This window comes from Theobroma cacao, chromosome 6 (genome assembly GCF_053813885.1).
Source record: "Theobroma cacao isolate CCN51 chromosome 6, ASM5381388v1, whole genome shotgun sequence".
NCBI classification, from domain to species: domain Eukaryota; kingdom Viridiplantae; phylum Streptophyta; class Magnoliopsida; order Malvales; family Malvaceae; genus Theobroma; species Theobroma cacao.
Genome location: NC_142644.1, coordinates 31889809 through 31912993, shown reverse-complemented (window position 1 = coordinate 31912993; position 23185 = coordinate 31889809). Strand labels below are relative to the sequence as shown.

The 23185-nt window shown below is 39.4% G+C and overlaps 5 protein-coding genes across 13 annotated transcripts; all 5 read right to left on the bottom strand.

Moving 5' to 3' along the window:
- Positions 1 to 93: 93 nt before the first annotated feature.
- On the bottom strand, positions 94 to 1234 carry LOC18597373 (uncharacterized). Its single transcript, XM_018123062.2, has one exon. The coding sequence runs from the start codon at positions 797 to 799 to the stop codon at positions 245 to 247; it is 555 nt and encodes a 184-aa protein (XP_017978551.2). The 5' UTR covers positions 800 to 1234; the 3' UTR covers positions 94 to 244.
- Positions 1235 to 1386: 152 nt separating this feature from the next.
- GAUT4 (galacturonosyltransferase 4) lies at positions 1387 to 5027 on the bottom strand. 2 transcript variants are annotated; one of them, XM_007026368.3, is made up of 9 exons: positions 4710 to 5027; positions 4586 to 4620; positions 4465 to 4506; positions 4312 to 4384; positions 4053 to 4210; positions 3549 to 3811; positions 2989 to 3346; positions 2147 to 2722; positions 1387 to 1896 (listed from the first exon to the last, which is right to left on the bottom strand). In XM_007026368.3, the coding sequence occupies exons 1-9, from the start codon at positions 4807 to 4809 to the stop codon at positions 1621 to 1623; spliced, it is 1881 nt and encodes a 626-aa protein (XP_007026430.1). In that variant the 5' UTR covers positions 4810 to 5027; the 3' UTR covers positions 1387 to 1620. The 2 variants fall into 2 exon arrangements, with proteins under 2 accessions (XP_007026430.1, XP_007026431.1); XM_007026369.3 differs by having other exon boundaries at positions 4053 to 4204.
- Positions 5028 to 6453: 1426 nt separating this feature from the next.
- On the bottom strand, positions 6454 to 9864 carry LOC18597370 (Tetratricopeptide repeat (TPR)-like superfamily protein). Of its 6 annotated transcripts, XM_088807050.1 has the most exons (3): positions 7248 to 9864; positions 7054 to 7163; positions 6454 to 6905 (listed from the first exon to the last, which is right to left on the bottom strand). In XM_088807050.1, exon 1 carries the CDS (start codon positions 9734 to 9736, stop codon positions 7709 to 7711), a length of 2028 nt encoding a protein of 675 aa, XP_088663176.1. In that variant the 5' UTR covers positions 9737 to 9864; the 3' UTR covers positions 6454 to 6905; positions 7054 to 7163; positions 7248 to 7708. The 6 variants fall into 6 exon arrangements, with proteins under 6 accessions (XP_088663176.1, XP_088663172.1, XP_088663173.1 ...); XM_088807046.1 differs by having other exon boundaries at positions 6977 to 9864; XM_088807047.1 differs by having other exon boundaries at positions 6454 to 6956; positions 7054 to 9864.
- A 119-nt stretch (positions 9865 to 9983) lies between these two features.
- Positions 9984 to 18929, bottom strand: LOC18597369 (enhancer of mRNA-decapping protein 4-like). Of its 2 annotated transcripts, none has more exons than XM_007026361.3 (12): positions 17778 to 18929; positions 17629 to 17678; positions 17380 to 17536; positions 17023 to 17241; positions 16417 to 16545; positions 14595 to 16202; positions 14073 to 14432; positions 13391 to 13510; positions 12126 to 12296; positions 11231 to 11395; positions 10918 to 11043; positions 9984 to 10455 (listed from the first exon to the last, which is right to left on the bottom strand). In XM_007026361.3, exons 1-12 carry the CDS (start codon positions 18624 to 18626, stop codon positions 10150 to 10152), a joined length of 4260 nt encoding a protein of 1419 aa, XP_007026423.3. In that variant the 5' UTR covers positions 18627 to 18929; the 3' UTR covers positions 9984 to 10149. The 2 variants fall into 2 exon arrangements, with proteins under 2 accessions (XP_007026423.3, XP_007026422.3); XM_007026360.3 differs by having other exon boundaries at positions 10918 to 11046; positions 17778 to 18928.
- Positions 18930 to 19777: 848 nt separating this feature from the next.
- Positions 19778 to 22516, bottom strand: LOC18597368 (ras-related protein RABB1c). Of its 2 annotated transcripts, none has more exons than XM_007026358.3 (6): positions 22218 to 22516; positions 21971 to 22110; positions 21780 to 21862; positions 21423 to 21627; positions 21243 to 21311; positions 19778 to 20107 (listed from the first exon to the last, which is right to left on the bottom strand). In XM_007026358.3, exons 1-6 carry the CDS (start codon positions 22261 to 22263, stop codon positions 20015 to 20017), a joined length of 636 nt encoding a protein of 211 aa, XP_007026420.1. In that variant the 5' UTR covers positions 22264 to 22516; the 3' UTR covers positions 19778 to 20014. The 2 variants fall into 2 exon arrangements, with proteins under 2 accessions (XP_007026420.1, XP_007026421.1); XM_007026359.3 differs by lacking the exon at positions 19778 to 20107 and adding an exon at positions 20142 to 20342.
- Between the last annotated feature and the right edge of the window lie 669 nt (positions 22517 to 23185).

Below are 23185 nucleotides of genomic sequence, written 5' to 3'. Positions count from 1 at the left end.
TGCAATTTGCATGGAAAGGAAATACAGACGCTTGAAAAGGAAAGATTCCCGTGTAACCATGCACTGAATATTTATAAGGTGTTCAAAGCAAGATTGAATCCCCGTGGCAAATGTTATGCCAGTTTGTATTCGATTTTGAATGTTAAAAACACCAAACACTGCATATACTACTTCTTTCGGCTTTAATTAGAACAGCAAAAGATTGATCAAAATGCTAAACCCTAAATCAGTAAGAAGAGTTAAGTTAGTAAAAATCTTCCACAGTAAAATATCTAGTGGAGACAATACAAATTTCACAAAGTTTGATCAAGTCACCATTGATGGTGGCCAGCCCTGAAAAGTAGGTGCCTCTGCCTTGGATCTGATTCTGGCAATCTTTAGTAGCACCAGCCGCACTATTCATCCCTTGTACCATCGTGTCTAGGGTGTCGGAGTTGAAGTCATTGTTAGCCGATGAAAGCTCAGATACGGCCTTGTTGCTGCAGCTTTGACATATTTGGAGGCGATTGCGGTCCACAGGGGTGGTGGCATTCTTAAGAAGGCGAGCTATGAGGGACTGGGCGTGGCTGGCCTTGGTTTGAGCCAAGCGTAAAGCGGCATTGGCAAGCTCACCGGCAAGGGCCCGGGGGCCACCTGTATTGAAAGTCTCAGCACAGAATGCGTAGTCGGAGGTGTGGTTGCACACCTCCTTCACAAGCTCCGTGCCATTTAAGGGAGGGGCGATGATGAACAAGATGAGCAGGCAGAGGTGAGCGGGACTGGGACAGGAAGGTAGAGGATGATACCTTGTTCTTGCCATGTCTTGTTTCACAGATAATTCGGTTTGCAAAATTGCAAAGTTAAAAACTAACTTTTTTTGGGCTAATCGGGCTGCAAACTCTACTGCAACCCACTAGACAGGGAATGGGCGGGCTCGGAGTCCAGTGTGTCAGACGACGCAATTATTGATACCAACGACTTTACTACTATCCCCTCGTGATTCCAGCTTGAAAGTGGGCCATGCTGGTTGGAGCCTTTACGTGCTGCTCTGGAACCCGAACCAATCAACACTGACAGAGAGGAAAGCAAATAGTGGTTGATGGGTGATCGTGATACCACATGACATGGGCCCGTTGCCACCCGTTTATTTAATTAACTAATAATAATAATAATACTGAAGGACTTGTTCTAAAAACAATAATACTGAAGGACTCCTAAGCAAACTTCGCCCTGTGATATCATTTTTACCAACAATACAGCTTAAGACCAAAAATTGTCACCATCCAACTTCCCTTAGTTGAACCAACTGCTCCCATGTGAAAGCCAGAACACATGTGACTGACTGTCTATCAACTTCGCGGCCCAAAAACTATCAGCAACAAAGTCACAACTGCATACTACAAGAGATGCCATACATACTCTAGTATTACATTGCAATAATAAGAACACAACCAAGAAGCTAGATTACCAATCATTTACAAATACACCTGCAAGAAACCGAAAACAAAATTGACAATGTATACAAGAATGAATTCAACCCAATACCTCTGAACAGAAAAACCTACAAAGAGATGTGTAGAATTGTAAAAATTCATGGGTCACCACAAAACTTTAATATAAGGATATCCCCATCAAGGCTTTCTACGGATTGATGTTGCAATCTCGCAAATACATATTATCATAATCTACGTACTTTGCCCAATAATTTTTATACTTAGGTATCCCTATCTCCAGCCATGGTTTCAAGTTGCCATTATAGTGTATAACAGCAGCTCGTTCTACCTCCCTCTGGTTTACATTAGGATTGTACCCAAGCCCAAGCACATGCCAAGATCTGTCAAGCGGATATGTGCGTTTCCAAAATGTTATCAGACCAGGAGGCAGTGTCCCCAACTTCCACAATTGCCTGTCATGATTCTGCACACAAAATTTACTTGAAAATCAAAAACAGGACAACACACCAGCATAACGCTATGTACTTTTTTAAGTATAGGGTATGTCCACAATGAACCCAAAAACACTCAATTTAAACTCCCAACCTAGTTTTTAGCATTTATTAAGGCACTCATAAAAAAGTTAAATCATATTCATGACTCTGACATAAATAGGTCAAAATTTCAATTTCATGCCTATTTTAAAGTTTAGCCAGGATTTGCACATCACTTACCAGCTTCTGCCATCTATGATATACCTCCGTGATGTTTTGCCGCCTCCACTCCTCCAAATCAAAAATATTCATTCCATAGGCCCATCCACAGGCATGTGGGTCGAAGTTCTTTGAGATGAGAGGATTTGAGAAGTTGAGATACCGATCAAACCGATGGAAGCTTTCTCCACATGTCTCAACAGCACCATTGACATTGCCCTTCAAATCCAGGGACCAAAGACCACTAATGTCCTTCCGGACTACTATGTCATCATCTAAGAACAACACTTTATTCAGTTTCGGGAAGATCTCTGGTAGGTAAAACCGTAGATGGTTCAGGATGGACAAATATTTTGGGTTCCGGAACTTCAGATTTGAATCAGAATTGGCCCGATGTGCTCTGAAGTAATAATCAATCATGGAAGGAGAACCTAATTGCTTAAGGACTGGACTGTAGCTTGAGTTTAACCATGTAAATTCTTCAATGTTCTGGACCTGTATAGTGGCTTTCCCTGGTGGATTATTTAGAAACCACATCCTCATTGCTGCATAATTAAGCCTATCCGTAACAATGTGGAAAACATGATTTGAAGGGTGCTGCCAGGAATTCAGTGAATTTGATAAGTTCAACATGTCAACCAAAAGCAGAGGGATCAAATGTCAAAATGATCATATATCAAGTTACTTTATACGCACACAGCCATGCACACATATATAGTTTGACCGTAACTTCCCAAGAAAATGGGTGAAAAATAAAAAATAAAATGATAATGGCAATCTAAGATTAAGGTGATAGACCATTTCTCTTTCTCCTGGCAACTAAAGCAAGTACAAACTAAGTATTTATAGGAGAGTACATTCACCTTAGCATGGGAGACAGTGGAGTTTACAACAACTGCTGCTGCTAGTACATTATCCGAGAAAAGTGCATAATGGTACAGCCGGGGGTCTTCTAATTTCTCTTGATTTAAAAAGTTCTGTTGTGAAGAATTCAAAGTATAATACTCAGTGGTAAGACGCAAAGGCAGGCAATGAAGACCCTTGGGAAGGGTTTTTGCAGTTAATTGTGTCAAAAACATGGTCTGTTTTTTGTGGACTCGGAGTTGCTCTTCCGTTGAGTGGAGCATAGCCCGAAGCTTCTTTACCACAGCAGCACAATCATCTTGAATCTGCTTACCTTTTTCTAATGATTGTTCCATTGCTTTTAACTTATCAAAGGCACTACAAAAATAAGATCCATATTAACAGATTGAAGCAATGTGGAAACCACATTCTATACCTAAAATGCTTCAAAAACTTAGTGGCTGAAAATGAAGGGAAAAAAAAAAAAGAAAAGGGATGTCCGATAGTATTTGACAAATGATAAACAATGAAGAAAGTTTAAACAGAGTGCAGTTGTCATACGTTGAGAAAGAAAGCTTACTTCTTTGGCAGATCAGAGTCCTTGGTTGCATCACCAAGAGCACGTGAAACTTCCTTAATCCGCAGTCGAAGCTCCCTTGTAACATGCTGGTTGCTTTTGATGGCTGGAAGGGAGAGGTACACTTTCGCGCGGATGAGCTGGTCTTTGAGATGACGTACCTGAGCATCTACCGGTTCAGCCAGTCTGCTGGTTTTGTTATCTGAATGCTCTTTCTGATCAATGTTGCCAGCCAGTTGAGTGGGTTGTTGCTCAAGCTTTGTACCCTATAGATAGAACAAAGAGGGTAAAATTATTAAGAAAAGTCCACATTGAGGTTCAGAGTTCCTTTTACTCGGAAACTTGGAAATGTGCACCATTAAGAAAGTGGTTTTAGGTGTAGTGAAACAAATATTTGGAAATGCAAAGCAATTAAGCAGATTTATAGTTGTTGAAAGCTCAACGGCATGCTCTGAACAGGTTGCGAATATGAAGAAATGAAAGGAAAAAGAAAAGGGAAGAAATTACCAAGTGGTGAGATGCATTGGGATGGGAATCGAGGGGAGTGGTGAGATTGGCAGGAGCAGGGTCGGTGACCTGTCTAATGGGGTTGTGTAATTGGGGTTGACGTTCTTCATCTGTAGCAGAAAGCACTCGTGTTGATTTATGCTCCCGGGTCTCTGTGACTTGGAAATCAAACACCATCAATTCACATTCGCATTGCCCAAATTAAAAGTAAATTACTTTTTTAATTGCAGGAGAAAGAAAGAAAGAAGAAATTGTCTACCTTTACGAAAAGAATTGTTGGAGTGGTCAGAATATACGATTCCAGCGGGTTCTTTGATGGCGGTGGAAGTTTCCTATCACCAAAATTAGAGATTGAAGGCTGTAGATCTGAAATCAATCAACATAAATAGGATGGCTGGATCTATATTAGTACCTGAGGAAGAACATTGAGACGCCTGGTGTCGCCAAGCAGCGTCTGCAGAAAAAAGAAGAGATTTAGATTATCTTGTTATTACTGCATCATTCTTATTGTGGACGCAAGCAAAGGAACTTACAAAAGTTGCAACATCATCAAGAAAATCGCGCCCAGCTGCAGGAATTAGCGTTAAAAAAAGAATTGAAAAGAAAGGAGGAGGAAAAATGAAAAGAAAAGAAATAATTAAAAAGAAAAAGACATACAAGAAGAAGGATTGAAGGTGGCGACCCTATCAGTGTAAAGAAAGATGGGAGCAATGACGGTAACCGACAGCAGACCCAACACCAAATGCCTCACCTTCATGTTTTTTTTTTTTTTCTTTTATTTTTTATTATTTTGACAACAATTTTGACATTTCTTCACCACAAGAAAGAAAGAAAGAAAGAAAGCGAGAGAAGCCAGTTTCTGTGCTAGTATTGTGTTGGCAGAGGAAACAGGAAAAGAAAAAGTACAGCAGGTAGATGAGGGGGAGGAGTCTTAGATGGGATTAAGTGGAGAGAGAGAGAGAGAGAGAGAAATGGTTTTTTATTTTTAATATATTTATTATTTGGAATTGGAATTTTTCCCTATTATTTTTTAATTCCTCAGTCAATGGTCAATCATAGCTGTTGCCTGTTGCCTGTTGGTGTTGGGCAACTTTTTCCTTTTTTCAAATTTTCAGATAATTAATACCGTAATTACGGAAAAAATAAGATCTTAATCTAATATTTATTCGCGATTTATTTTTGGAAGATAAATGTTTAATATTATCTTATCTAATCACTTGCCTAAATAAATTGATAATTCTTGTTAACTAGTGATTTATCCAGAGGCAACTAGTCTCACTTTTTCTTTTGGAACATTAAAAAACGATTAAGCCCATGTCAACGTCATTTCTGTCTGTACAACATTGTGCAGCCCAAGATAATATTATTAATTTAAATGAGTGGAACCGGAATCCAATTACATGTGTATAATCAATTCTGTTTCCTTCATATCATATTATTAGACAATTAGTAGTGGTATTAAATAGTACTGCTTGGCCAAAAAGAAAAAATACATACGAGTAAATCGGTTCATTTTGGGTTTGTGGTAACAAATCTCTCTCTTGATTTCTTTTGTCTGTGTTGCTACGTATGACTGGCTGACTGAGAGAGTGTATCACTGTTCTCTGTATGTATGGTGGTATAACAAGGAAAAAGGCCAAAGGCAAAAGTGTCGGCAGACTGCCGTTTAATGCTCAAACGCCATATCCATCTCCATTTTGTTACCACAAACCCTTTGAATTTGCATGTATGTATATACATTAACCATAGTGCAAACTGAAATACAACACTCACCAAATTGGACTAATCACATAGCCAACTGGTTTACTTTTTCTCCTCTCTTAATCATCTTTTGTTTTCCAAATTAATGCTTCTTTTTTACAAGACTATAATCATAATAACAAAACAAACAATATATTGATTTTAAATTAACTAGCTTTGTTCATTGGGCCCTCCCTGACCTTGGTGGAGTAAGGAGGCCCAAATGCAATCCGTTTCCAGCCCTCGCCCATCCTCACTCTCGTCAAAATTCTCAGAAAATTTAACCCGGCAGCGGCAGGTGTCAGCAAGTGATGATGAGAAGGTGGTGTCTTCAACATAATTCCAATCTTGTGATTTTGAGACAATTCCGTCGAGCATCCAGGGGAAATCAAATACCCCTAATGCTGATTTGTAATCCTTGCTGCTGTCTTGAGTGTTTCCCATTACACTGTTATTACAATGCTCCATATCTTGTATTTTGGCAGCCTGGTGTAAATAGTTCTCGTAATAAGAATCTTCCTCTGCTCTTCCTCTCTTCTTCTTCTTCTGCTGCTCCCTGTCCATTTCTTCCAGGTTTCTGTCAACAAAGGGATATATCTATATTATATGTTCAACTCATAATTTTACATAGCATGCTTTTAATTCGCAGCAGAGTATGATATTTCAAAGAGATGAATTCAGATTGCCATGTTCAAAATGAAATGGAAATATGTTGTCCATGTCATGTCACTTTAAAACCACAAGCAATACAAGATAGTTTTAGATGATGATCAAGTAAAATCAAAGCCATATATTGGTTGTAGATCTGATGCGTTTTTTGCCTGATGATGTTCAAGGGACAGTTTGTTTCCATTCAAACAACTTGGTGTGGTGTCGGTCTCGTGCCTGTCGAAAACTGCAGACTGAAAACGATGATGATTAAGCTTTGCTCAGCCTCACACGCTACGCCATTTTAAACTAAAACATAACCGTCTCAACCACATATGCATGCGGCCTGCCGAATCAAATTGCAAATTGGTGGTTTCCTGCTTTTGCGTTTGCTCAATCCTCGTTCTTTCATCTCTCCACCCTAAATTTAGCACCTGATGCCACTTTTTTCGTTCCATTTTTAATCTGTTGAATCCTCTATTCAGTTTGCCACAACATTGGTATAAATTGCTGAAACTGAAAGACCAATTCCTTACAATATCATAATGGCAACCGCTCTGTTCGCAAATGTAAGACGATGAAGCTATCCTGATGAAACCATGAGGATACCAACCTGAGCACAGAAACAGGGAGCACGAGCTACATCCCATTCATTTGCCAATTTCACAATTGGATCTTGAAACCAAAGCTCAGCCAATCTGATTTGCAGCAATTCTTTTCTTCCTTGAAAAGCGAAATGATATCATATGAGATATGGAAAAAGAAAATGCCAAAGAATTACTGAATGTTCATTTGTAAGAACGAAACCTTATCTGTCCTTCCATCCCAGCAGAGCACACTTTACCGCTTATCAGTAATACAGATGTAATACTCCAGTCCAGATATGGTATTCAAAAACATCACCCCGTACGGTAAATGGTTTACATTCAATGCCACGGACCATACTTTCTCCAAAATATACAACGTTTCACATGATTTTCCTGGGTTTCCACATTTGCAAGCAAACATGATTCAGCTTTCAGCAATTAACTATATCTTTACCAGAGAGACCAGGGATCATGTGAGATTTCACTGTACCTCGTCATCTCATTATATGGTCTACAGGACACTATTTTGTCCTCAACTTTGCATCCTATAATCACCGCCATCTCAGGACAGGACTTGCTTAACAACTAACTTTCATTTCAAAACAGGAGGCCAACGTGTTGTCCACATTCTGTAAACTAAGCGTATCAACAAGCATTCTTGGTTCGTAACCACAACAGGCATTACCAGTAGTCCCCACAAGAACAAGAGCCACCACGGAAATGATGGAACCGATTGGTATCTCTTACAATGATTTCCCTTCTCACCACTTGCGACACAAATTTAATTGCTGAATGGCAGTCACCACAAACTCTGATATTCTTCTTGATACGAATTGTGGATCCAGGAGAAGAGTTGAGAAGTGCAAATGCCAACGCAAGTTTCTCGCTATGGTACTGCAACTTTATTTCCCTCTCCTGCTGGTCCATGTAGAAAAGCACATGGCTAATGTCTGGGACATATCCGATTTCCTTGATCCTTGCGCTAATCTCCTCCCACATCTTATGGATTTCCTCCATCTGTGGATGGGCATCATCATTTGCCACAAACACATGGACTGTATTCTCAATTTCCACCCAACTACAAGCAGGCTCCTTCTTTACCCCGCTCTCTTTCATCATTTTTCTCACTTTAGCGGCATCACTCCATCTACCGGCAGAGGCATAAATATTAGAGAGCAAGACAAGGGGTCCTGAATCGTGAGGATCAAGCTCAAAAACACGTTCAGCAGCGTAAGTGCCCAACTCCATATTCTTATGCATCCTACATGCGCCAAGCAATGCTCCCCAAACAGCTGCAGTGGGTTTGATCGGCATTTCTCTTATAAACCTTTCGGCTTTGTCAAGAAGACCAGCTCGACCAAAGAGATCAACAATGGTAACATAATGTGAAATCTGTGGTTCAATGTTGTAATTACTCATCAACTTGAAATAGTATTGTCCTTGGTCCAAGAGTCCAGCACGACTACAAGCAGTAAGAAGGCAGAGAAATGTTATGTCATTAGGCCCAACTCCAATCCTCAGCATTTCTTGAAACCATTGCACCGCTTCCTTGCCAAGCCCATGCTGAGCATATGCAGTGAGCATGGAATTCCAAGAGACCACATCACTTTTTACCAACCTATCAAAAATCATTTTAGCATCTTGGATGCTACCAGATTTTGCATACATGTGGAGAAGGGTGTTCCCCATAAAAGCAACGATCTCTCCCCCGGATTTTATCACGTGGGCATGAACCCATTTGCCTTGTTCCAGAGATCCCGTGGAGGCACAGGCACCCAAAATGCTGCAAAAGGTGAAATGAGTAGGTTGAAAATCTTGCCTAAGCATCTTCCGAAAGAGCCAAAGTGCATGGTCAGCTTGGCCCTTCCTAGCGTGGCCAGCAATCAAAGCATTCCATGAGACCTCGTTCTTGGAATGGAGAGCATCAAAGATGAGGCGGGCTTCATCCATGCAACCACAGCGAGCATACATGTCCAAAAGGGAGCTGCCCACGTAAACGTTGGAGTGTAAACCACACTTGAAACAAAAAGCATGTAGTTGGGTACCGTGGAAGTGGATGTGAGGCGTGTCAGGGAGGGCGGCGGAAGCCTTTAAAAGGCTAGACAAGGTGAACTGATTGGGAAAGAAACCCAGGGAGAGCATGTGAGGAAACAAAAGGATAGCATGGAAAGGGCGACCATGTTGAGAATAGGCAGTGATCAAGGTAGTCCACGAGACCATGTCTTTGACAGGCATTTGGTCGAACAGATTGCGGGCATCGTCCAAGCAGCCACACTTGGCGTACATGTTGAGGAGGGAGTTGAGGATGACGAGATCATGGCGGAAGAGGGAGTTGAGGATGTGGGCATGAACGATTTTGCCTAGTTTAGGCTTTCTCAATCGGGTGCATTTTTTGAGCAAGAGATGGTAGAGAGCTCGGTGGGGTTCCAGAGAACCCTGATCGAGGAGGTCCAGAACATGAAGACCAGTTCCTGAGGGATGCAAGCTCTTTTGGAGAAGGTCCTTGTCTTCGATGATGCAAGAAGAAGAAGAACAATAATCCCATTTTGTTTGTTGGCGAGGAAGTAGAGTTGATGCAATTGCATAAGTGCTATATCGGGAAGCAGCATAGGCAACTCTAGATTTCAATTTCATCGCCATTATACGATTATTAAGAAAGCCATTTACCACTGCCTCACTCACTCGTCCTCTATAGCAAAAAAAGTTCATTCTGCGACGCCAATGCCAGCCCACACTCACCCAAAACTGCCATCCACTCAATCCGCTGCCATTGACTTGTTGCGTACATATAACTGTCGCCTAGGACACCATCTCCCAATTCATTCAATCAAAACACTGCAAGCTCAAACACAACATTTATTTATCTTCTAAACTAAACAGCAAGTAGGAATCTCTTGCAGGGGCATACCTCAGTCATCACGCAAAACATTGATGAATGCATGAGAAGAATCCCAAAGACCATTTAAAACTTATCTATTTCACATAAGTTGTAACCATACAAACTGAATTTATGAAATAATCCCACTCGTCTTTTCAATGGAAGTACCTAGATTTCTATACAAAACAAAATGTTCTTACAAATTTGCACAATATATTGAGACAAAGGGGGCAGGAGGCAATGATCATTTACAGCTCAGCACACTGTTTATGACAAACATAAGAACACGGATGCTGGCAGATTCTGATGCAGATGTACTGGGCAAGCTTTGTAGATGTTCCACTATCTGAGAGACCTGCCTAAAGATGGGTAGCACATGCACGGCAATCATTGGATCTGAAGGGTTTATGGCAACAGCTACATCAGTCATCCATGCTAGCTTTCTAGACGTTTCCTTATTGATATCACAAGCCAGTTGCTGGAAAAGAGCCAGCAAAACTCCTTGGCTCAGCGGGCATTGTTTCATTGACAAAATCCCTTGTAGATCAACCTGGTGTATCAAAAGCAAAGTTAGGTGTATAGATTTCTGTTATGTACATCCTCCTGAAAAGTAATGTCATCACCAATTAGAGTAAAAAGAGATAAAAGTTCAAGATCTTTCAGCTATTCATATTGCTAAGAAAACAATTTAATTTCCATGTCATCAAATCACTTTGAATACACAAATATTAAATATATACAATTAGCATGGCCCCTTTCCTGGCTGGGGATCACCAATCAGCCATATTTTATACAGTCATCAATCTCAAAACTTTTAAAAGTAAATTGTGCTGGCATATGCTAAGGTGACCAGTGGTTAGAAATACTACCACTGCATCAAACCTAACTGCTGAGCAAACTTTTGCCATATTCAAACAATATTTACAGATTGTATGAACCCATACATGTTATTAGTCACTTAATATGGGAGTACGACTATTCAGTGGTGTATATAAGCAGAAGCAGAACTTACCTGAGAACACAACCACGAAACTATTGAGACATCACTTCTGTGCAGGGCTGCAGTGAAGGCTTCATCATATTTCCGCTCAGCTATCAGTCTTGAGAGTTCTTTTGTTGGATCCACATGTGCCTCAGGCTGCTACACATTTATAACCCTCAGAGTGAGGCAAATAAACATGAATTCCTCACAAGTTGCAAATACAATGACAGTGAGATTTACTCTTTATTTATAAAAATATATATTAATCTCTGCATCAAAGATTTTTTTTCTTTTTCTACTTCCCTGTGGGGTAGAAAGAGAGAGAGAGAGAGAGTGAGCATACCATCTCATGCAGATGAGCCAATGGACCATTACTCAACTGTGTCACCAAGGTATTTCCCGCCTTGGAGTTGGCACCTGCAGCTGCAATAGCTAGAAGTTTCCGTTGCCCATCAGCCAATTCTCCACTCAAGGTCTGTGTGATTGAAGTTGCTGAATTAATAGCATCCTGCAAATGTAAAGCAGGCCATATTAAAAAACTTATCTATAACAGCAAAGTCTACCATACAGGACAGAACTTTACATAAAAGTAAAAAGCTGCCTTCGTACGGTTTCATCATATTGTATATCAGAAAAATCAGCTGGTGACAATTCTATACCCTAAATAATTATTCATTCGAACAGAAATCCTAGGATAGAACGTAAAAACCTGCATCCAAAAATTTTCTTGGTAGCAGTGAAGTCTATCCTACAGCATAATACATTGCATAAAATTAAAGGCCATCCTTCTATGGTTCCACCCTATGGCATATCAGTAAAAACTACCAGGTGATAATACTATATTCCTAGTAATCTTCCATTCAAACACAAATCCTAATATAGGGCATAAAGATCTACTTCAGAATTTATCCTGGTAGCATACAAGCCTGACAACAGGATTTTGCATAAACACAGTTGGGTAAAGGACGCTTCTATTACTGCATACAACTCATTATGCAACGTCATTCAGTCTATTGCTACAATTAATGGTAAAATATTTACAGATGCTCATCCTAGAAAAGATATTGACTATAACCCAAGATTTTTCACCAAGCCAAGTAAAAACTACATATGAAAAGAATATAAATTTAAATTTGTTCATACAAGAAAGGTAACATTTAACACATTTAACACATCAAAGTAGGAATTAAGTTACAATCATAGGAACCACTGAGCTTACTGTCACTAATCTACCATACCCGTAGAGCAACAGCAAGGGAAGAATGGGAATTCTCAAACTGCTGCTGAGCAGCAGTTGTATGTTTTATTAGCCCTTTCTGAAATGTGACATCAATTTGCTCGAACATAGATTTGCATGACATCTCAAATGCGGGAATAATGGAGGATTCCAAGCTAGACCTCAATGCATCCTGCAAGGACAACGCCATCAATTTCTAATCAGCACAAAAAAATTAGGAAAGTTCACATTGAAAGATATATGAACATTCATTCCAAACAAAAGAAAAATTTTAGCAAAGTCAAAAAGGAAAAAGAAAGTTATAGATTCTCCAAGTCAATCAAATAGATTATAGCAAATTAACAAGATGCAAAAAGAATAAAAAATAAAATCTGTCACTGGGGAAGATGACCTATAGAAAGGCAAATTTGACTGGGACTGAATTAATCAACACCAAGTACAATAGAAAGAAATAACTAGAGATTTCAGCACAGATTTTGGACATCCCCGAATCTGACAGCTTCTAAAGCCAAAAAGATATCCTTCTTATTAAGGAGATGTTAGGCAGGGTATGTACCTCCTCCCCAGGTCATCAACTTTAAATCCAAAGAGGATTTCATCTGCCTTTTAGAGCAGGGTAAGTACAACCACATGTATCCACATAAACTAGAGTTGAAGCTAAGCCTAAACTTGGAAAAATAGGAACATGAATTTCTTACTGAAGGGAATTAAGAGTTACTACATCTTAGTAAAGGAAGCTCATGCATTGAGTAGACCTACAACTGATCAAATGAAGAAAGGAACAATTCTATTTCCCTGCCCTTCCTACATCTAACTGAAAGCTGCAGCTCATGGTGGAGAATTGGTGCTCTATGGCATATAAAAGCATTTCAAAAAGAATAGCAAACCAAAAATCCATTTGAACCAATGGAATAAGAATGTACACTAAGAATTGATTCTATTGACTTTGATGATATTGAACACAAGAAGTAACTGCATTTTTACACTAAAGGTAGACCATCCCTAAGAAAGATTATGAATTTCTTTTAGGACAGTCCATGAGACATCTGAACGCTTATTTTTCAGACAAGAATGCCCCCACCAATCTTTAACTAAACAATTTAGATTTATCAATGTGCCTTCATCATCTAGAAATAAAGTATCCTCATTGTCAAGATCCAAAAGCAGGAAAAATAAATCCATGGGAAGGCTCAAATAAGTTCAATTAAAGAAAAACAACAGCCAATAGAACTAGTGTAAAGAGAGGATATATACAACAGAAATCACCTGAAGTGCCTGCTTTCCAGAAGTTTGAAATTGTGCTTGGATTTGCCTGGCCACTGTAGCTTCAAGTTTTGAACTAACTGACTTCTCCAGTTGATTCACTGCCCTCTCTCCTACTCCTTTCTGCAAAATGCCCAATTAAAAACCCCATTGAGGATATAACAACCACTGTTTCAGTGGCCCATGGAAATTCTATACCATAGTTTACTAGCATTTAGAAGAGCAAATTCACCATTTAGAATGAAGCCAATGGTTGAAAGAAAGCTATCACAGCAACAAATAGTGTAGAAACATTTGAGGCTCTACTAAACTCTACCCAGAGACAAGAAGATAGGAGATGCTTACAGCATGATTTTCCTTTTCCAATAATAAGATAAGGGTCTGCTTAACACCTATAAGTACCTTCTAAGGTTAGTTAAATTACTATTTTAGGAAATGGTCCTTCCTTTAATGCTCTAGTTTCACCAAATTCAAGAGAAAACAATACATCAAATACAAAAATCCTTTTATAAATATCAACTTAACCAGTGCCAATAGACACCAGTTAACATTTCCCATAAGACAAAATTGCTACATTTCCTGTCATGGCTTCATTCATTATGGTGCACCTGTCCAAATAAATGAACACTTCACTCCAATGGGACACGAAACACTCTGAGATGACAACACAATTTGGCTCTTTTACCTGGAATGACTCTGTAATAGCAGAAGATATACTTTTCTCCAGTGTGGGAGTAATAGCACGAGCTACAACAGGGCCAACTGCAGATATTTCCTTTTTTAAGGATTTCTCAAACATGGCTGGCAAGTCCTTATTTATACAGTTGGTGATCAAATTTGAAATCTGCTGTGTGCGGTCTCTCTCTAACTTCTCATGTTTTGCATTTTCATCTTGGAAACGAGCCCACAAAGCATCCGTGTTGGCCTTAACAACCTTCTCAATGCTCCTGCCCAAGGATACCTCCAGTCTTTTCCCTTCTTTGTTAACTGGAGCAGAGACAATTGCATTCATCTGCTTCTGCATTTCCCTTTGCATGCTCACTAACTGCTTGATGCAACAAAATCATCATATTAAGAATACGATATCACAAAACTTCACACACAGATACACACACATCTTTGAAAAGGAGATTCTTTTAAAATTAAAAAGAGAGAGAAAATCCTATATTCAAAAATTTGTTTAAATTTATTTTAAAAAACACACTACCTGCTCAAGCACATCCTGCATGGCCAGCAATTGGGGAAAAGCAGCATCAGCTAACAGAGCCCCGGAGCTGCAACCTGGTTCATTAGATGAATCTGTAGAATTATACGGACTTGCTGAAGGGGAAGATGGGCCAGATACTTGAGAATTTTTCCCCTTCTGCTTTTTCCCTTTAGCAGAAGCTAGTGATGGGGAAACAGTGATGGCAGTGTCTGATTCACCAACTTTTGGAGGGACATCTTTTGTCCCATTCTGGTCTTCCCCATCACGGGCATTAGTAGGTCTGACCGCTTGTCCTGCAACACCAACATCATTAGCTTGTTGAGCTCCCTCAACATCATAAGTTTCTGCACAAAAATCTCTGGCCATCTGAATGCCAAGATCTGATGCCTGAGAGTAGAAGGCCTTTTCTTTTTTATCGGCAACAGTAGAATGAGAGTCTCGTGGATGATCAGTTTCATTAGTTTGACCAAATCCTGTCTCACCAACAACTTTAACTTCTACTTCCATGCTTTCAGCATCATTGTTGGCAACTACATCTTGGACCGTTGCCTCACCTGCACTAATATCCTGACTAATCTGAGCATTCTCCGCTGATGAAGCCACAGTAGATAATATCTCTGATGGCGTTACAAGATGGGTTGGATGTTTGAATACCACAGAAGGATCACTAATCATTGAAATGTCATTTTGAGCAGTCTCATTTTCACCTTTCCTCAAGTTGTCACCTGAGGAGGGGATATCAACCTTATTCTCTTTTACAACATCTACTCTGTGGTCAACAGAATGATCGTGTGCTGAGTGGTTACCAATGTGATCAGAACTTGATGGACTTCTAAAACCAGATGACTTTTGTGATAACCTTGGACTTACTGGAAGCGGAGGTGATGCAGTATGCATATTTTCAGTGCTACTATGAGATGGCAAAGCACTTGGCTTACTTTCTATGCCTGACACACTGCTCTCAGATATGGAAGTAACCTCTGAAGAAGCCAATTTTTGCGGACGGCTTGCCATGGTAGCACTATCAGGGCTGCTGGAGTGCAGAGGGGACATTGGAATTGAAGAGCTTAGAGTCATGTCAGTTGGTTTATATCCATGAGATGATTCCAGAGAGGCAGAAACATCAGAGTTTGAGACATCGAGAACACGAGAGACATTGGAATCTGTTTTCTCCAAGTCTGCATTTTCCAGGGGTGGTGGCAGGCATTGAGACAAGTCCAGAGCATATTGCTGAATAGCCTGTGTTTGAACGCAGTAAACTTGCACAGTATGTTCTCCACCTGGCAAACTATCACTTGTTCCAGTGAGGCTCAGTATAGGCATTGTGACAGTGAACTCAGCTATGTAATCCATGCGGGTTTCTGCAGGGTTAGGCCCATAGTCTATATGTACAGCATATATAGCATTCTTTTTGGCATTTGCAAGAAGAAACAAGCCTGCACGGGGCAGTGCCACAACTTGATTAAAGAATGCATCCTCAACCTTGGACTCCACAGAACTCCTCAATTCTAACGTCTGGGTACACTGCCATGATTCAGTATCATTGGGCAACAACCAACCCTCCTCACTTGCAGAGGCCCATATCTTCAATTCACGGTTTAGTGGGCCCTTTAAATAAAAAGAACAATGCAAATTGGACATTTTTCATGATGAAAAGAGCTAAATTCAAAAACGTAAAGGAATATAACAATAAGTATACCAATGTCCAATATCATGCCACATAACTAGCAAAAAAAATCCAGACATGATTTTCTGTCAACATCCCATAAGCTTAACATGATCATAAAAATGTTCTATAAAAGGCAAAAGAATAGAAGCCTACCCCTGTGATAAGAACAATGTGATCAGGGCGATGTGGGGCAGTCAAGAATGTCGCTGAGTTAACAGGATGACCATCATGTGGTCTCAATACTGCAAGTGGTGAGGCCTTACGATCTTCCCAAATTTTAACCTGTCATAGAAAATGAGGGTTTCCATGAATACCAGTGCAAAAATGAAGAATGAATACAGGTCATCTATGCTGGATCTAAGTACATAAGCCTAATAGAAAAATCTGACACAAGTCAAAACAAAATATTAGTTTTCTGGGACTTAAAAGGGGTCATATATAACAAAAACACTGGAATGGCAGTCAGGAATTTGATTTGCAGTATCCCCACAGCAACCATACTTACATGTTACAATCAGAAAACCACCTTCCAAAGAAAAACTTTTACATGCATTCAAATGGCTCAACATGCACCACTACAGCTATTAATGCTAGTCGGCAATAAAACATTTATCAGGTTTACATGTTAACTTCTGCCATGATAGGAAGCATTTGAACTTCAAAAGGATTTTCTGTGTTCAAGATGTGACAATCATTCAATTTGCTACAGAACAATATGGAGGACATGAAAACAGTAAATAAGAAAGAGTCAGTACAAACCATGCCATCTACTGAAGCTGAAGCTAATCGGGTGCTCAACCATTGGCACATTGACAACTCAGTAATTTCACCATCATGTTTACCGACAAACTGAACCCCATCAATAAGCTTATCAACAGAGCAATTAAGAGGTTCCTCTGCTGAAAACCCTTCAAGTTTTCCAACTTTCATGGTATCAATTTTCAGGATACGATTTCCAATAGCAACCATCAAAATCTCCTGTTTAGACAATATTTTTTGAACATTTACAAGAAGGAATAAAATGTAAGGCTAGAGAAAGCAAGACCATAGAAGCAATACAAAGACATGGCATAATGGTTACTATATGATAACATAAACTACAAACCCATATATTACTTGTTTGTGAGGATGCCAGCAGACTCGTGGATGGATTGACTCTTCTTGTCCGACAATCTGAATGGCAATAACAACTTTGCCAAAAATTTGTGGCTTATCGTCATCATCAGGGCCTTCATTGATCTTCCATACAAAAACCCGGCCATCAACACTTGCACTGCAGAAAATGAGAAGATGAGCATCTTCTGATAACACAAAATGAAGCCAGTCTATTACAGGACATGAGTAAAAAGAATAAAAATGGAGTACCTGGCCAGAAGGTGGACATCCTCAGCAAAGAAAGCCATATCTGTTACTCTCTACATTTGGAGATACAAAGTAAATAAAAAAGTTGAGCTGGTATTAAGATATTAAATTGTAGAATTTTATAAAAGAAAAGTAAGTAGAAATAGAAGCACCTGAGTGTGGCCACGAAGCAAGGATCGGAGGGCAGTATTGATGTTGAGGATACGTATGTTCCCAAGCTTGAGACCATAGCAAATATAATTCCTATTAACAGCAATCTGACGACCAAGAACAAGGCCAGGATCAGAAGCATACTTGGTAATGGGAGTGACCTCGAGTTGGGGCTGGACTTCACCGGGCAGCCTGACATGAATATCATAAAGGAGATTGGTGCCAAAGAGATGCCTGCCCTTGGGGGCCTTGCTGCTCAACAGTCGGACGGGAGAGGGAGAGGGAGAGGGAGAGGCAGACGGGGCAGATGGGGTGACATTCGAATTAAGAGGTGGGGCAGAAGGGAGAGGAGCAGGAGTTTGCGATTGAGTTTGTGCGGGTGTGCCAAAAAAGGCCATCAAAAGGTCATTTCCGGAGGTAGGAGTGGCGGGTGGGGAGGGTTGAGGTTGGGCTTGATAAGGAAAGGGTCTATTGATATTGAGCTGTGGCTGATGGTGATGAGGATGCAAGGGGTGTTGGTGTTGAGGAGGAGACGGGTAGGGAAGGTAGTGAGGGTGGTGGAAAGCGTAGGGCCCAGTGGGAGGAGGATACGACGAGGAAGGCGTCAGATAGGGAGGAGGAGGAGGCGTGGAGGATTGGGCTGGGAACGATGGGGATGTGGTCAGATTGGTGGTGCTAGGACTTGGACTTGGACTTGGAGGAGTTGCTATTACGTTCAAGTTTTGATGAAGCTGCTGCTGCTGCTGCTGCAGAAGAGGGCCGGAAGAGGGCTTAAACAGTTTGGTCATATCGAACCCTCCGCCACCGCCTCCAACTTGTGGTTGTTGATTGGGATTCCCAGTGGAAGCCATCCAAATCCAAATTCAAATCCAATAATAACAACACTCGAGCAGTAGCCAATAACTTTGATTAGATTAGATTAAGGAAGCAGAGTGTGTGTGAGAGAGAAAGAGAAAGACTTGTTGAGTGCTCAAGCGGAACACAAGTTATAGAAGGGTTTCATGGATCTGCTGCTTCGATTCAGATCAGAATCGAAGTTTGAGAAATCCAATCTTAAATCTCTCGCTCGAGTCTCCTCTCGTGTGGGTGACCCAGACCGGACGATGACTCAAGGACGCCAATGAACTTTCTTTCTTCAACAAAAAAAAAAAAAAAAAAAAAAGAGAGACAAAAAGGCTTTTGGTTTTAGTTTTATTTTAGTGGTAGTATTTATTAGTCCACTTCGGAACTGCTACAAGGTCTGTAACACAAGGATGGATTCATTCATTTACATGGAATATGCAATTTCCTCAAACGAAAATAAAAATGGAGTATCCAACTCAAAGCCAAATGGCATATTTTTGTCACATACTCCTTAACATTCACTTATAGTACTAGTCTGAGTATTTACCTACTTTTGGTTTGTTGTAATTACTTTTCACCCCATCTCCTCCTCTGCTGTTTCTAATTCTACATGCTTGCTCTGCTACTTCTCTTCTTGCTGGGGCAACCAAACCAACCCAACCAACAGTATCGCATCACCATTACCATTAGCAATGGCACCTTTGTGATAAGCCCATGTCTAGACCGCAATACAACCCCTATCCTTTTTTACATTTGTGCATTACTAAAGGCTAAAGCCCTCTTCCCTTGTACTCTAACAAAATTAAAAGTTTTCCTCCCAAAACCAAGCATATAATTACAAAAAGAAAAAGGAAGCACTCTTCCTGCTCTTCTCACGCCTCATCTCCTTGCTTCACGATTTCGCGTTAACAAGTTCTAAATTTGCCTCATAAAAGATAAAATCTCAAACATCTCTCAAATTCTTCTACATAACAATTATATTTTCCAATCAAAACAAAACCAAGCTCCACCATTTCAGCTGCTACATCACACCACAATTCCTTCTCCCAAACATGTTCAAGTTTCACCACTTCGTAAGCACATAAAAATCCACTTTCTATTTGAAACAGCCTTGACAAATACAATGCAAGTCATATCAAAATATGAATACAACAAAAAATTCGAATCAAGTCCCCATATTTTCACAATTTCTTTTCACCATAGTTATCCACAAATGAAACTACAACAACTATCGAATTTACAACCAAATGGGGCACACATCTAAATGGATTATACAAATTTCACACTTTAAATGGACACGTATAAGAAACCAGTCACAATATTCAGGGTAGAGGGATTATAAAAAATTAACAAGGAACTATGAAATAAAGAAAGCTTGAGAAGAAGAACTCGAATTTCAATTGCAGCAGCCCCCACCTTGAGAGGAAGAACCATCGCGGCCTCCTGATGGCCCCGGAATTCCACCATATCCAACTTTTATGCCATAAGACTTCAAATCACAAGAACAGAATGTCAGCAACAGATGTCACACATTCTATCTATTCAATGTGGCAAAGCAAATGAAACAGACCAATTCTTCTTCTTCTATTGTTAATATTCAAAGATACGTCACTTTTTAGTCTGCATCAAGTATTGCAATGTCAAATATTTCCTAAAGAAGATGGCTGTGCAGCTTGCACTTCCACAATGCATTCAAAATGCCCCAGTCAGATAAATTGAACCTCCTGAAAGAAAAATATCGATGATGGTATCACACAGTTGAAGGTGGGGTGATCGTCTACATTCAAGATCTAGGTAGATCAACCTTGTTCACCAGGGAACTGTGAACTGCTAACCTAATATTCAAGGATACCTAAATGTAAGGTAACGTTTCTTGCACACCAAAAAATATTATTACCCAGTGACACTGCATATTATGAAGCTCATACCCCCTCCCCACCAGTACCCCAACTCACTGTTGTAAAGTATCAAACCAGCTTGGTAAGTATTTTCCTTCCAACCATAATTCTGCAGTAAAGAGGGTTATGCTTATCTTATCTAATGGCTGGTCTGCAGCACCTGGACCCAATCAATATGTACATTCCATTTTATCTTATTAAATGGTATTACCTTTGAAAACAATGACAATTGACAAAGTGAAAGTACAACTCTTTTCATGCAAAGAAACAGTGACCTCATTCCTTTTCAGCAGATCTGAATTTTAAAAACTTAGTAGAAGTATGAAACAGAAACTCTTATCTCAGTAATAAGGTATGTTTGAAAAATTGCTTTTGAACATGACCCATATGATTAGGGGAGGCAGGGAAGCAAATAAAACAGAATTGGTTTTTGGAATATTTTTTTAATTATATTGGCTAGTAGAGCTTAAAATTGGCAATTATCAGAAAGTTTGCTAATAGGGAAAAGATGAAGAAGCAATATGTTCCCCCTTTTGTAATTTAAACTACTCTAGAAGTTCATAACCCGGCCAAACTCTTTTGCGTGCTTAGTAGGCATAAATATCTATATCCTATATTCACATGATACATGGTAAATGTGATTAATTTGATTAGGAGATAAAAACATAAACAGTAGTACCCCAAAAAGAAAGTGAGGAGATGTAAGAGTGGTTAAGAAGTGGTAACCTCATTTGAGACATCAAAAACTCCATCCTGAATCTTTTTGTATATGGTGGCAGCAGTCTTTATAAATGCCTGCATAAAGAAGCGAGTTGTCAGATTAAGTTAGAAAAAGCTTGAATAGTTGACATAGTAAGATTGTTTAGCATATAATAAGAAAGAGGAAAGTTGATAAGTATAATAAACCTCCTCAACATTCTGAGCAGTTTTAGCAGAGGCCTCCATGAAGATCAAACCATGGTCCTTGGCAAACTGCTCGCCTTCCTCAGTGGTCACAGCCCTTCTATGAGCAAGGTCACACTTATTACCAATGAGCATAATGGTCATGTTAGCATTAGCATGCTGCCTGGCATCCTCCAACCAGCTAGCCAAGTGATTAAAAGTTTCCCTCCTGTATGCAGATAAAAATGATACTCTTTAAGCAATAAAACTAATAACGAAGAATATTGGTAGTGATATAAATGGTGATATGCAGATAGTGACAATGATTTGATAAGGAAGAGGCTGAAAATGAAAAGTAGAGGGCGGTGGTGGTGGGCCTACCGGGTAATATCATAGACAAGCAGGGCACCGGCAGCCCCTCTATAGTAGGACCTGGTAATGGATCTGAAGGATTCTTGACCTGCCTGCCCAAGTTTTAATTTTGATGGGAAATAAAACAATCAAATTACGTACGATCGAGGGTAGAAAAGAGTAAAACAGGGAGAAGAGTAAGGAGAGAAAAGTGAAAATACGGTGTCCCAGATTTGGAGCTTAATGGGTTTGTTGTCGATGGTGATCATCCTGGCCCCAAATTCAACACCGATGGTAAGATCATGCACCGGCTGAAACCGCTTGTCGGTGAACTGAAGAAGAAGGCATGATTTGCCCACTCCTTTGGGAGATGATCGGAAGAACAAGAATTGCAATTTCATGAGTGAACAAATGCATCAAGAAAGCAATAATAGGGTGAAAGAACAAAAAAGGAAGAGCAATACGTACCGGTATCCCCGATGATGATGTACTTGAAGAGGTAAGCGTAAGACATATTCGGTTGAGGAATTCGGCAAACAATCTAAAATTGATGAAGAAGAAGAAGAAGAAGGTGGTGTTGTTGGGTGATTTGAATTCAGTTTTGATCCAGCGAAGCAAGTTTATGCAGGGGCGACAGCCCGATCCACTCCGAACATACTCACCTTTTGCGTATTTGATAATAGTAATTATTTAAATTACAAGTAATGCTATGATTTATTTATAAATATGATTGTCATTTCCTTGGCCCAACATAGGGACGGCCATGGCTATCTCATAAGCCGTAAAAAACTCAATATAAGACTAGGAATTTTTTTTTTTTTTTTAATTTTTGGTTTCTCCTTCCTCTTCTCCCTTTTTGACCCGACCCGACCCACTAAATGAGATTAAAATATTATTCATATATTTTCTATAATCCAATCCAATTTTGGATTATTCTTATCTTAAGATATCTACGTCTAAACTCGATTGTTATTTATATTTATAAATAATATCTATTAATTAATTAATTATCGTATCATCATGATTATTAATTTACTTTTAGGGTATTAATACATGATCACCGCATATGTTATACTTTTTATAAAAAATGGTTGGTTTGAATTTTTGTTTTAAAATATTTAAATATCTATAATTGGATTTAGATATTATAAGGTGATCTCTTTAAAATGTAGAGTGATATTCAAAAGATCATTGTTCTTAGCTAATCTAAATCTTATTGAAAAGGTTAGAAAAGTGCTATTAGGGTAATTTCTGAAATGTTTTATAACAAATTTACCCAATTTGGTTTTGTTTTGATTTTATAAGCAAACTTGCACTTTTTAACTAATTCAATTACAAGTCAACCGATGTTATTTTGATTTTTATGAAGCCACCTCAATAGTTTTAATTTATTGTTTTACCAAATTATATTTATCAAAATTAACTCATGTCTTATA